General features: G+C 44.3%; 1 protein-coding gene across 6 annotated transcripts in view; it reads left to right on the top strand.

Annotated features, from left to right (window-relative positions):
- The window catches only part of PPFIA2 (PPFI scaffold protein A2), a 601,388-nt gene that overhangs the window by 330,497 nt on the left and 257,045 nt on the right, over positions 1–13,846 (top strand). For all 6 annotated transcript variants that reach the window (XM_075932507.2, XM_089780129.1, XM_089780128.1 and 3 more), the window contains one exon: positions 3,196–3,297. In XM_075932507.2, the coding sequence (XP_075788622.1) occupies positions 3,196–3,297 (102 nt within the window). The remainder of the gene's footprint in view (positions 1–3,195; positions 3,298–13,846) is intronic.

The raw sequence follows: 13,846 nt of genomic DNA, 5'->3' as shown, positions 1-13,846 counted from the left end.
CCTATACAGCTACATATTCTGTTTGATTACTGGCAATTATTATATTGCAATAAAATGAAGGTGCCAGTTAATGTCTGCAATAATATCTGTTATTGCTAAAATGATTTTCTGTATATTTTTTACCTTTTTGTGATCGCTTCCAGTTGAACACAATGACGGAGGACAGCAAAATGGAACTAATTTTCCCTGCATTAATATCATGTTGAGAGGCTATAGCTAGGTTGTTGTCCCATTGTGCTAAACTTTTCAAACATATAGTAAACGTTAATCTCTACCACCTGGACCTAGGGACTTACAGTGTAAGGCCTTTTCTGTATTGCACATCTTTTAGGGACACTGACCTACTGGACAATGTAGCTTCTGTTTGTTGTCTCTATTGCCTATATAAATCTTTCACCCTAACCAGTAGCATTTACGTTGTTGTCTGCTGACAATGCATTGTTCACACTGGCACTTGCCACTGCAAAACTCTCATCTTGGGGAGGGGAGGCTAACTCCTCTGAAGGACAAAAATGTTGTCATTCAGTTGCCAGTGTAGACAAAGCCTAAAAGACAAGTTGTAACACACATATGACACAAACAAGAAGGAAGGGATCAAAGAGAATGGGCAAGGAAAATGCAGAAGTTTAGCATAGCCTGTGTGTGCAATTCTCAGCCAATTAGTGGCGGTAATCACAACAATCACTTTTCTAGAGCAAAATTAGGATTTCCTTGATGGTTTTTTTTTTTAATGTTTAGGTTTTTTTCAACCCACATTAAGTTCCTTTTGAAGTTATAACTTGTTTTTTGTGGCAGAGCAGAGATCTTGAGAACTTGCATATAAAAGGAAAGGAAAAGAGAATTATTTCACACGACATCATTAAAGCAATTACTTTGATCAAATACTGTTTTCTAAACTGAAATTTGTTGAGAATATCAAACTTGTACTTTCCTTTAACCTCAACAGTGTAAATCTATGTTCAGGATTAAAAACAAACTTTAAACAAGTTAATATTTAAAATAAAGGTAATCTTTATATAAAGCTTGACTAAGAGCATTTGAAATTTGTTGCAAATGTGCTTTCTGAATTCTGGTAGCAGTATGCTACGTAAACATGCAATTGAAATATAATGGGCCACCCTTTCAGTGCTAGTTTAAGCCTTGCCATTATGGTTTGAGTTAAAGTATACACCTTTGAAATAAAACAAAGACCCTCCTGAGCTTGTTCATGGCCAAGTTTTCACTTCAATTTTATTTGGTTTCTACTTAAAGCTGGAAGCAAATCAGCTAGGCCAGATGGATGTGTCTTCTTCCAATCTTCTGCTTCTTCTTTTCAGTAATTAAGAATGACTTTAGGTCAATTGTGGCAGCTTCTGGAACCTTTCAGGAAATGGTGACTGTTGCTATAAATTCATTTTAAAAATAATATTATTTTATGTTTAAAAAAATAAAATCTTCATTTTAATAATAGCTGTGCTGCTCTCTAGATATGATGTTTTTGTGAGAGAATTACGTATTTCAGATGATGGAGGCATTAATCAACTTCCACTGTACGAGATAAACACAACCACTGTGTGTAATGTCTTCTACAAAATAAAGCATGTGGGCGAAATCCTGGCCCTACTGAAGTCAACATCTCAAAACTCCCATTGACTTCAGTAGGGCCAGGATTTTACTCATGGTTTGAAGAATTTGGAATAACAGACTAATGGTCAATCCCAGAGAGTCCTATTGGACTTTTGTGTCATTGACAACTGGAGAGTCCTCTATTAGGCTGTTACTCTTTGAGATTTTTTTTACAAATGGCATTATATGAAAGGCTTCTATCAGGGTATATCCATGCCCCATCCCTCTTTGGGGAAGACTGGGATCAGGATATCCTGTAGTTACGGTCTACCAGATGGTTCTTAGGCTGACAGTAGTGTGGGTCGTGGATCAGTGTCAGTATTGCCCTTTGAGTTCAGGGATGTATGGCCTAATGGTCAAAGTCAATATGACTACCCTTAGGGTTCAGAGCTGTACAACCTAATGGCCTGATATGTGTGCTGTCACCAAAGGGATCAGTTGAGGGATGTGAGAGTTGCATTCCTCCATTTTGTTGAGAAGGGCCTGTCAACCCGATGTTTTCTGTGGGGCTCTTGTCATTGAAATTCCCTTTATTGGGCCAAGTCTGTTTACTGTCAGAAGAAGGGTGTTGAGTGTGATATAAGATTGTGAGAGTAAAATAGATGTTAGTTTAGTGTGTGTGGGGGGAGGTGGGGAGTGAGAGTATACAGGAAGTCAGACTAGGTAATATAGGGGATCTTTTTAGCTATAACAGAGATGAGTTTGTTTTAGTTCACAGATGCTGGAATTAGAGCTACTGGGGTTTCTGCAGCATCTCCTGACTTGGTTTTCATTATATAAAGGTCAGTTTGGTCAGTGGCTCTCAGCACCCGCACTATAAAAATTGTTCCAGCACCCCTGTTTTAGTTAGTAATTTCTGGTTTGAAGGTAAAAACATACTGCCAGCTTCATTGATTGGCAATTGTGATTTTAAATGTGTCTCTGGCTATGTCTAGACTGGCATGATTTTCCACAAATGCTTTTAACGGAAAAGTTTTCCGTTAAAAGCATTTGCGGAAAAGAGTGTCTAAATTGGCATGGACGCTTTTCCGCAAAAGCACTTTTTGCAGAAAAGCGTCCATGCCATTCTAGATGCGGTTTTGCGCAAGAAAGCCCGATCGCCATTTTCGCAATCAGGGCTTTTTTGCACAAAACAATACTGCGTTGTCTACACTGGCCCTCTTGTGCAAAAGCATTTGTGCAAGAGGGCTTTTGCCCAAACGGGAGCAGCATAGCATTTCCGCAAGAACACTGACAATCTTACATGAGATCAGAAATTCAAGCGGCCAGTGTAGACAACTGGCAAGTTTTTCCGCAAAAGCAGCTGCTTTTGTGGAAAAACTTGCCAGTCTAGATGCAGCCTCTGTGTATGGAGTAGGTGCATTTCATTAGCTATGTCCAGGGTTTCTGTAGAAAAGCTGTCTTTGTGGCACTTTTAGTGCATATTTTATAGGAAATAATTTCTAATTTCTAATTTCATACTGCTGCCTTTCTATACTTTTAAAAAGTGTTTAAATATTAAATCCTAAATACTATCATGCACATTCATTTTGAGTATATGCTTCAAAGTGTACATTTACAATCATCTTTATATTTATTTCCTTTTTATAGGAATTTGCTGCACTGACAAAAGAGTTAAATGCATGTAGGGAGCAATTGCTTGAAAAAGAAGAAGAGATTTCAGAACTGAAGGCTGAAAGAAACAACACAAGAGTAAGTATAGAGTAGACTTTTTATGTGGGTATGCTTTTAGCACTAACTTTGTTTGAAGCAGAAGGAATACAACTGTGTGCCCGTTCCTATTAATTTGCATTAATAAGAATATCACATTTGTAAGAAGTTGTTTATATTGTGTTAAAAGATATATTTACAACAATGTTTCTACAAGAAGGCGTGTGATATATTTTCTGTGAGGGAAACTATCCATTATAATTTTAATCAGAATGTGCTTATTAAATTTTAAGCTGGTATTGTGGCCCCCTGAAGTTCAAGGAATTTTTGCTTTTGGCTTCAGCCAGGCTGGGATTTTACAGTCCTGTAACACCTGAGAGCCACATTCTCTCCGCACTTAAAGGCAGAAGTTAACTGGTACAAGTTGAACCTCTATAATCTGGACTTCCCTCATCGAGCAACATCAGTAGTCTGGCATATGTGGCTACTCTGGGGCTGAAACACTCATAGGGAAAAGCTGGGAGCCCGGTGCTCAGAAACTTCTACCCCGCTTTCCTAGGGATGCTGGAGTGCTGCAAATAACTGATTTGTGGCAGGCAAGCTTGGGGTCAGGAAAAAGCTGGGACAGGGAATGCTCATGGGAAGAGATGGGGTAGTTGAAGACCAGAAGTGGAATTCTGTAGCCAGGGGCCTGTGGCCCATTGTTGGGAGTCCAGCCCCACGGCCAGCAGCTGCAGCTCGCCACAGAGTCCAATGGCCAAGAGGCATCACTGTTGGCTACACAGCCACTCTGTCTCTTCCTCCAAGCATCCTCCCTCATCCTTGATCCATCAATGCTAGCTCCTCTGCTGTGGCGACAGCAGAGGGACTGGCATTGACCTCTCCTGGTCTGGCAAATTCCCTGATTCAGGACGGATCAGGTCCCAAGGGTGCTGAACAAGGAGGTTCAATCTGTATTACAATACAACTCTGTAATGTGGTGTGATGGGGGAATAAGGGGAATGGGAGATATCAGAAATGACACTTAATTGAGTTTTATGTTTATTTATGTGCCCGATAAACAGAGTTTTTACTGTACATTGATTTGTATTGTAATCAGGTTTCAAAATATGTAAAGAATCATCCTTTTAGATCTAAAATACTGTATCTCTGTGAAAATTAATACCAGTTTTAAATAGTAGCATATCTGGAATATGTATATAGGTATGTATATATTTAATATATAAGGGTTCCATCCATTGAAAATGCTGTTTCTGATGCATATGGTGGATTTGATGCTGTTCTGAAGTTTTAATGGGAAGAACCAACCAAGAAAAGATAACAAGAACGTAAGAAATTCTAGAGCTTGCAGAATACCCTTTTTGAATATAATTCCCAAATTCGGCCAGGTCTGTTATATTTTGCTCCTCTGGAGAGAAGGATACCATTTGAATTTCGATGGCACCTTTCAGCACCTCCTTGAGCTCCTGCCTGTCACGGGCGCTGAGCTCAAAGCGCAGCGTGGGGCACCGCCCCAGGATCTGAGGGCCCGGCGGGGGGCGCAGGACATAGGCCCACAGCAGCACCAGGGCCAGCAGGGCCAGCGCCCCCCCCCCCCCCCCCCCCCCCCCAGCCTCAAGCAGTGGTTGTTGTTAGTCCTTTACTAAAGGATTGAGACATGCAGACTTCAGGGCATAGCAGTTGTTAAATGCAATTCTGACATATGAATACAGATTATACAACATGACCACCTTGCTACAGCCAGGACTGGATTAAGCAAGGGGTGGGCAAAAGGGCTTCCGGAGGCAAGATGTGGCCCACCAAGCAGGTGGATCCGGCCCATAGAGGCCCTGCCGCTCCCCCACAGCCCAGCCAATTAGGGCCTGGGGGAGGAGAGAGCATGCAAAGTTTCCTCCACCATGATAGGAACATACAGTGCTTGGAAGTGCGAGACACTCCTGGCATGGCAGGAGGAGGCTTCGCACACTCCTCCACTCCCAGGCCAATCAGGGTATGGGGTGGGGGGAGCACATTAAGTTTCCTTCACTCTGCCCTGCAGCCTGGGGGTAGGGGAGCGTGGGATGTCTCCTCCCAGCCAGGGGAATGGGCACCTAGGAGGAATTGGGGGGGAAGGCACTCCCCCACCCCCAGACCAATCATGGTCTGGGGATGGGGAACCTGGAAATATCCCAGCCCTGCGCTTTCCTCTTGAGACCCTGCACCTTCCGCAGTGGCCTGAGGTGACTTTAGAAATTTTTGAAGTGGCCCCCAGCAAAAAAGTATTGCCCACCCCTGCCCTAAACTATGTCATGTTTAAGAGGTCCCATAATCAAAATACCAAAAAATGTGTATTATGCTATCAGAAAGGACAATAAAAATAGAAATAATAAAGTTTTATATTTGCATATATACTGGTACATAGGTGAGGATGCAACCAAAAACTAGTAATTGTGTTGTATTTAGAGTCCCCTCATAATCTGAGGCCCTAAATTATAACTCACTTAGTTTGTGCATAAATTTGGCATTGGGCAGCTGAAATCTTGTCAGCTAAAATTAATGTTTACCAATGAGTTATGGCACTGGAGAAGTTATACATAGAAGGTGAAGACCTAAGAGATGAAGAAAGATACACTATGTAGTAAATGCAGATAAATTAATGCGCAAGAATGGAACAGCTTGACAATCGAGTCAGGAATACAAGGTGGGTGAGGTATTCTCTTTTACTGGGCCATCAGAACTTCTCACCCACCTAATCTCTGTAATGTCCTAGTACCACCATGACTACAACTAAACTGCAAGTCAGATACAGACATTCAGGAACTTTCAAGATATCGGTAGCTATGGAGAAAAACAAGTAAACGCAAGGCTGATCCGATGAATCTGCAGCAGAGTTAACTTTTAACTCTCTCATACACCTAAATATCAAAGTGCAGTTTTTATCACTATTGTGCATAGACCATAAGTGACTTTGTAAAAACGACATTTGTTACTTATTTATTTCCTTGCTATAATCTCAATAATTATTAATTGAATTTTCAGTTTTTATTTACTTATTTTTAGGTGGCAGGGAGGGGGGAAGAAATGCTGGAGGAGCCCAGCCAGCAGCTTGACCTTGCCGAGTAGCGAGAAGGCTGGAGCAACATGCAGGGTTGAAGTCCAGAGTCTGAAGCCTCACTCTGGGCACCCTGAGGGAGACAGAAGCCCCAGGCCAGACTGAGGCCCTATGTCCCACACCCCAAGAGGGGCTGAGCCTGGTGCCCTGAGCAGGGCTGAATCCCAAATCCCCAAGCCCTGATTTTGTATTTTTACAATATAGAACCCTCACAATAGTTAAATAACTGATATTTCAATATTGTTTAACTGGGCAATAAAACTGTGTTTCTGCTTAAAGTTTTAAATAACTTATTTAAAAAAATATTCAGTTCAGAACATAGTTGGCAATTCTTTCAGTATGTGAGGCAAAATAGAACAGTCCTGGACCAGCTGTACATATGTAGGACTGGCCCTTCACTGATGTCAGCAAGACAAATATGTCTCAGAAAGTTTCATATGACTTTGCAAAAGTATAAGCAGCAGAAATTACTATAGTATCTTATAGTCACTACTGAGCACCAACTTTCTAATGTGCAGGAGGGAAAGCGAGGGAGAGGTGCTCAGCTCCCTTTCTCAGCTCCAGGCTTTGCCATCACTTTACTCCTTCCTGAAACTCCTGCCCTGCCTCTTCCTAACTGTATCCCTCTCCATCCTCACATGTTTTCCAGTCCTGTTCTGCTCTTTCTGTGGAGTGTGTCCCTTCTCTCACTCCCAGCACCTCTTGCTTGCTACAGTATATCTGTTCCACAGTGGGAGGGAAGTAATGAGAGGGAGGCGGAGGCACGGATGGATGGGACCACTAGCTGGGTGGAGGGAGAGAGGTGGCTGCCAGGTGGGTGCTCTCCCCCAAACATTTTTCTCCAGCTAAGCGCCTATTATACTGAGTCTAATTTCAGTTCTGAAAGAAAAAACCAGCCTTAGAGTATCTGGATAAATATTATAGGGTGTCTTCGGGAGCTGGAACGCAAAACAGTAAGATACATTTATTGCAATCATAGAGTCATAGACTATTAGGACTGGAAGGGACCTCGAGAGGTCATCGAGTCCAGTCCCCTGCCCTCATGGCAGGACCAAATACTGTCTAGACCATCCCCGATAGACATTTATCTAACCTATTCTTAAATAGCTCCAGAGATGGAGATTCCACAACCTCCCTGGGCAATTTATTCCAGTGTTTGACTACCCTGACAGTTAGGAACTTTTTCCTAATGTCTAACCTAAACCTCCCTTGCTGCAGTGTAAGCCCATTGCTTCTTGTTCTAGTCTCAGAGGACAAGATGAACAAGTTTTCTCCTTCCTCCTTACCCTCCTTCTCCTTCCTCCTTACCCTTTAGATAACTGAAAACTCAGGTATCTAAAATAATAATCTCAGATATCTGGGACTAAATATAAAAAGAGGTCAAAATTGAACATGAGCACGTGTAATATTAAAAGGAGAACGTTCTTTTCTTTTCTGACCTGAATCAGTTGATTATTTTAAAGTATTCTTTGTTTCCCAACAAAGTTGCAGTTTGTAATTGGAATGAACATGAATGGGGTTAGGAATGGGGATACTGTAAAGTATCTGCCTAAATTAACATTCAGCAAGCAATCGGATAAAGAAGCTCTGTAAACTTTTTCATGTCGTTTCTAAAAATCCCTTGAGAATATACTGTAGTAAATGTGATAAATAATTTTTATTTAGTTCATGGAAATGGATAAGCTAATCCTTGTTTAAAATAGAAATTAAAAGTGAAAAAAACTTTTTGTCTCCTCCTACATTCTGTAAATATAACCATTCTAAGGAGAAAAGCAGGACTCAGAAATGTGAGGTAATTGATTTAAGAGAGAAAACACATTTCACATGAGTTCAGTGCTTGTGAAAGGTGCTGGCTGACAGCCACGGAGAATGATGGATCCTCTACACAGGGCAGTTGCAGGGGGGAGGTATAGCTCAGTGGTTTGAGCATTGGTCTGCTAAACCCAGGGTTGTGAGTTCAATCCTTGCAGAGGCCATTTAGGGATTTGGGGCAAAAAATCATCAGGGGTAGTACTTGGTCCTGCTGAGAAGGCAGGGGACTGGACTCAATGACCTTTCAGGTCCCTTCCAGTTCTAGGAGATAGGCAATCTGCATTAATGAAAGCTTCCTCACGCTGACCCGAAGGGACCAGCCAGAACTGTAGGATAGCTCAGTCTCTTTGCCTGTTTAATCTTCTGAGGCTGTCAACAAAGGTACCAATTACTGTGAAATGTCGTGGCTTTTTTGTGATGTGGATAGTTGTCAACTCTCAAACATCAAACACATGTCACAGAAGCCACTAGACACCATCAGATAGTAGCACCTTTATGTCACTAGTGATCTAGCTGGATATTAGCTAGCAATCTACAGGTTAAAGGCTATTTGGTCCTTTACAAATCCTGCCCACTATCTAGTTCTCCAGAAGCCAATTTGAAATGTCTCAGAAATATAATTTTAGAAAATTGAAAAAGCATGCCCTTAAAACCAGATTTTATGATGATGAAAGTAGTGGTGATAGTTTGATTCAGTGAAGCTAGGAGGGGCTGCAAATATTTTGGAGCAGTGTTTCTCAGAGGGCCATGGGCCGACCTTGGGAAAGCCACTACAGGCAGTCCCCGGGTTACATACAAGATAGGGACTGTAGGTTTGTTCTTAAGTTGAATTTGTATGTAAGTCGGAACTGGTACATATTGTAGGGGAAACTCTAGCCAAACATTTCTCCAGAGCTCAGTTTTATTCTCCCACGCCTCACTTCCCTCAGTCCTTTATTCTCAAGCTGAGGTGTCTGCTGAGAAAAGCTGCTCTGCGTCTCCCTGGTCTGCTGGGGAGGAGGTGCTAGCTTCGCATCTCCCTAGTCTGCTGGGAGGAAGCAGCTAGTGCGGGGTTGCCTCACCCCGTTTGTAAGTAGGGATCCGATGTAAGTCGGATCCATGTAACTCGGGGAAAGCCTGTAGTGGGTACGTGCGACTTTACCTAAAAAACGTCCAAAGCCAGAGAGGCTCACAGCTCCCATTGACTGAGGTTCACCTTTTCCAGCCAAGGAGAACCATGGGAAGTGGCAGCCCAGGCCACACCACTTCCTGTGGTTTCCTTTGACTAGAAACAGCAAACCAGAGCCAAAAGGAGCTGCAAGAAAAAGAAATCAGCATTCGTATGCACCTTCCCCAGCCAATGTCTCACCTGGAATTCGTAAGGCTGCAGTGAGAGGTACCAAACATTACTTGCGGGTTGGTTTCTTTCATCTGGTGAATCCAGCGCAATGGGGCATGGTCCATCACTAGTATGAAAGGGTTTCCAAGTAAATAATATCTCAGTGCATCTATAGCCAACTTTACGGCCATCTTTCTCAATGGTGGAGTATTTGATCTCTTGGGGAAATAGCTTCCAGCTTAAATAGAGCACCGGATGTTTTTCCCTGCCGCCACTTGAGATAAAACCACTCCAATCCCCACCTCAGATGCATCTGTCTGCAGGAGGAAAAGTTCCTGAAAGTCAGGATATACCAAGACTGGTTCTTATGTCAGCCACACCTTTAAAGCCTCAAAGGCAGTCTCGCAATCTCGGGACCACTGGACCTTCTAGGGTAGGATTTTTCTTGTCAGATCAGTTAAGGAGGCTGCCACAGTTGCAAAATCTGGTACGAACCATCAATAATAGCCTGCCAGCTCCAGAAATTGCCTTCCTTGCTTCTTGATTGTGGGAGTGGGTTATTCTTGTAGAGCTTTTACTTTACTAATTAGTGGTCTCAGATGCCCCCCTCCTATGGTAAAGCCAAGGTAGGTGACCTCAGTCTGTCCAAAGCTGTACTTGGTGAGGTTTGCTGTGAGGCCCACTTCCTTCAAGGCTCGTAAGACCTCAAAGGTAGCAGAGATGGTCTTCCCAGGTTGTGTTATTTATTATCATGTCATCTATATATGCCTCTACATATTCTGCGTGGGGTTGTAGGACTCGGTCTATTAACTGTTGAAAGGTGGCTGCTGCCCCGTGGAGTCCAAAAGGAATAGTCACGAATTGATACAAGCCGAAGGGGATTGGAAAGGCTGTCTTCGCCCAGAATGTTAGGGGAATTTGCCAGTACCCCTTAGTAAGGTTTAAGGTTATTAAACAGGTGGCTCTGCCCAGCCTCTCCAGGAGTTCTTCAACCCGTGGCATTGGGTAAGCGTCAAATTGTGAAATCTCATTAACTTTTCTGAAGTCTATACAGAACCTCATGGATCCGTCTGGTTTCAGAACTCCGCCATTCACCATGGGATCTTCTATTACCCCATGTCAGTCATTACATCTAGCTCCTTCCTAACTGCTTCCCACACCTTTTTGGCTAGGGGCCAATGGGGATTCCACACCTTCTACCCCAGTTTGGTGGACAATATCTCTGAATAGGTATGTAAAAGATCTTGGAGTTGTTGTTTCTGGATGTGGTCGAGGGTTTCCCCTATGGTGGCTGGGCTATCTTCACAATGTTCATCTACGAACGGTCCCAGTTCAGGTTCGGGGTGGGGGTGGGGTGTGAGGGTGGGTAGGGCACAATCAGCAATGCCTCCCGACTCTTCCAAGGTTTAAACAAATTAATATGATAGGTTTGGGTGTCATGACATAATCTTCATAATCCATCTGTCCTATCTTCTGGGTAATTTCAAAAGGGCCTTGCCATTTTATCCACAGCTTGGACTCTGAGGATGGTAACAGAATCAGGACCCAGTATCCAGGCTCAAAATTCCATAGTCCAGCTCCTTTATTATAGTGCTGTGCTTGGGTCTGTTGGCCTGTTCCAAGTTCTCTTGGGCCAGTTGGCCTAGCTTTTGGAGTCTTTTCCTCAGTTGTACAATTTAATGTATCACCCCCTTGGTTTGGACCTCATGTTCTTCCCAGTTTTCCTTTAACAGATAGAGGATCTCTTGTGGCTGCTGGACATATAAAAGTTCAAATGGGGAAAACCCCATGGAGGCTTGGATTTCCTCTCTTATGGTGAACAACAATTCTGGTAGCAGAGTGTCCCATTGATGAGGATCCTTCTTCACGAAGTTCCGTAGCATGCTCTTCAAGGTTTTATTGAAACACTGCACCAGTCCATCAGTTTACAGGGGATAGAGAGAAGTTTGTAGGGCCCGTATGCCCAGGAGATGGCAAAGCTCGGCCATCAACCTGGAAGTAACATCGGTCCCCAAGTCTGTTAAGATCTCTCAAGGGATTCCAAACCGGGCAAAAAGCTTGACCAACTCGGTGGCTATCTTAGGAGCCAAAGCTATTCTCAAGGGGATAGCTTCAGGGTAACAGGTTGCATAGTCCACAATTACTAAAATGCATTGGTGCCCAGTGGCACTTTTTTCCAGTGGCTCCACCAAGTCTAACCCTATCTGCTCGAACGGGGTATTGACCACCAGGAGGGGTATACGTGGGGCCTTTGGCATTCCCTTCAGTCCTGCCTGATGGCATTTGGGACACGACGCACAAAAGTTCCTCACCTCCTAGTGAATCCCCGGCCAGAAGAACTTCTGGGCTACAGGAGGATTTTCTCCCTTCCCAGGTGCCCTGCCCAGGGTACTTCATGGGCTAGGTGAAAAAATCCCAGGTGTAATCTTCAGGGAACCAACAACTGCCGCAGAACTTCTCTTGTCTGGGGTTCCTCAACCCTACGATAGAGGCGGTCATTCCAAATTTCAAAGCAGGGTCCCTGAGGTGTTGGAGCATTACTTCCTCTTACCTGATCGGGTATGGAAGCTTGTTCCCAGGTGTATTTGAGGGTAGGATCTTCCCATACAAAGTTCCCATACAAAGTCTGTTCCCCATCCTTCCAGTGCCCTTTGAGCTTCCTCCACCATGGAACCAGCTCAGGTAGGTGGGTCTGCCGTGCTTACTATGGCCCTTTAGGTCCTCTCCCCTGGGTCCTCCTCTTGCTGGTCTCTTCCCAACAGCCCATTTTGCAAGGGCCACTCTCTTTCCCTGACTTGAAAGTCTGGGCAGCCTTTTGCACTAGGTCCCCAAACCAAGGCCAGTCCCGTTCCAATATCACTGGATAAGCCAGTCTGGGTGCCACTCCAATGGAAAGGGCGGTAGCCCAATCCCCAATTATGCAATTTACCTTAGCTGTAATGTAGGCATGGAGGTCCCCAGGGACACACTGTACATAACTGATGTTCCTGATTGATGATGACTCAGGTACGAAGTTTCTCTGGACCAGGGTCTGACTATACCCTGAATGTATGAGCGCAGTCATGTTGACCCTTTCAATGACTACTGACATTCAACATTTCTCGGGGTCTCTCTTCTGTTCTTGGGGTCCTGCTACCCATCCCTGCGCATAGCTGCAATCCATGAATGGGCAGTCCCAGCGGAATGTCCTTCCTGATCACACTTGAAACAATTATCCTGTCCCCTGCTAGCTGCCACCTCTCTCCCCACCAGCTCAGTTCCCGTGGGCTGTACCTCCTTGCGGCATCTCAGACCCTTAACAGTAGGCAGTTTATAATTAAAGTCTCTAGCTTTATGCTGAGACATCTTTCCACATTGCAACCCTCCTTGTGGGTCCAGAGGGGACTGTCTCTGGGGAAGCTGGGCCTTCCTCGCTGGCTCCTCTGCCTTCCAGGGGCAGTGGTCCAGAGGTTCCACTGCCACATAATCCTCCATGAGATCCACAGCTTCTAAAAGGGTTGTGGGCCAATGTCTTCCCCCGCTTCTTCCCCCTCTTCCCACACCAGGAAGGATGTGAGTGAACTGTTCCAATACAACAGCCTCAGCTATTTGGTCGCTAGACCTTTGCTCAGGCTTTAGCCATTGCCACGCATAGTCCCAGAGGCGTTGAGCCACCACGTGGGGCCTGGCCCATGTTGGATACCATACCTGTTGAAAATGTTGTTGGTATGTCTCGGGGTTAGTCCCAGTCTGATCCAATATGGCAGCTTTCACTTTCACATAATCCAGTGCTTCCTGAAGGTCCAAGTTACGGTAGGCTGCTTGTGCGGGCCCTCTCAAATAAAGGGCTAAGACGGTAGCCCAATATCAAACTAGCCACTGAGCAACAATATCCATTTGCTCAAAGGTTACTAAAAACACTTCTGGGTCATCATCCGGCCCCATTTTAGTGAGTCTCAGCGGGATTCTCGAAGAGGGGACCCCTGGGTTGGCATCCCCTGGTGCATTGAGTGAGGTACTGGGTGGCCACCCCAATGTTGCCAATTGTTGGATCAAGCTCTCCTGCTGTTCTTGCTACTATGCCACTAACGTCTTTATAATTTCTTGGTGGTGCATCATCACCTGTTGCAACAGCTGCACATATTGCTGCCGCTGTTGAAGAGCTTGTTGTTGCTGGCTTTTCACCAGCACTTTAAAACTTGGTCTCGTGCCATCTCAGGCCCGCTTATCTAGTTCTCTTGTATACAAAGAAAAATAACCACAAGAAAAAAAGGAAAAAGGGAACCCTGCACTCTGTCTGGGTTCACTTTCTTTTTCCCCAGGCTAGGCCTCTCTTCAGGCCTGGGGTTCTGCCCACATTCTCTACCACATGCCAAGGAGTGACCTCGTCC

Source organism: Pelodiscus sinensis, chromosome 1 (genome assembly GCF_052426305.1).
Source record: "Pelodiscus sinensis isolate ZL-2025 chromosome 1, ASM5242630v1, whole genome shotgun sequence".
NCBI lineage: Eukaryota > Metazoa > Chordata > Testudines > Trionychidae > Pelodiscus > Pelodiscus sinensis.
The sequence above is the reverse complement of the archived record's forward strand: the minus strand, read 5'-3'. Positions and strand labels throughout refer to the sequence as shown.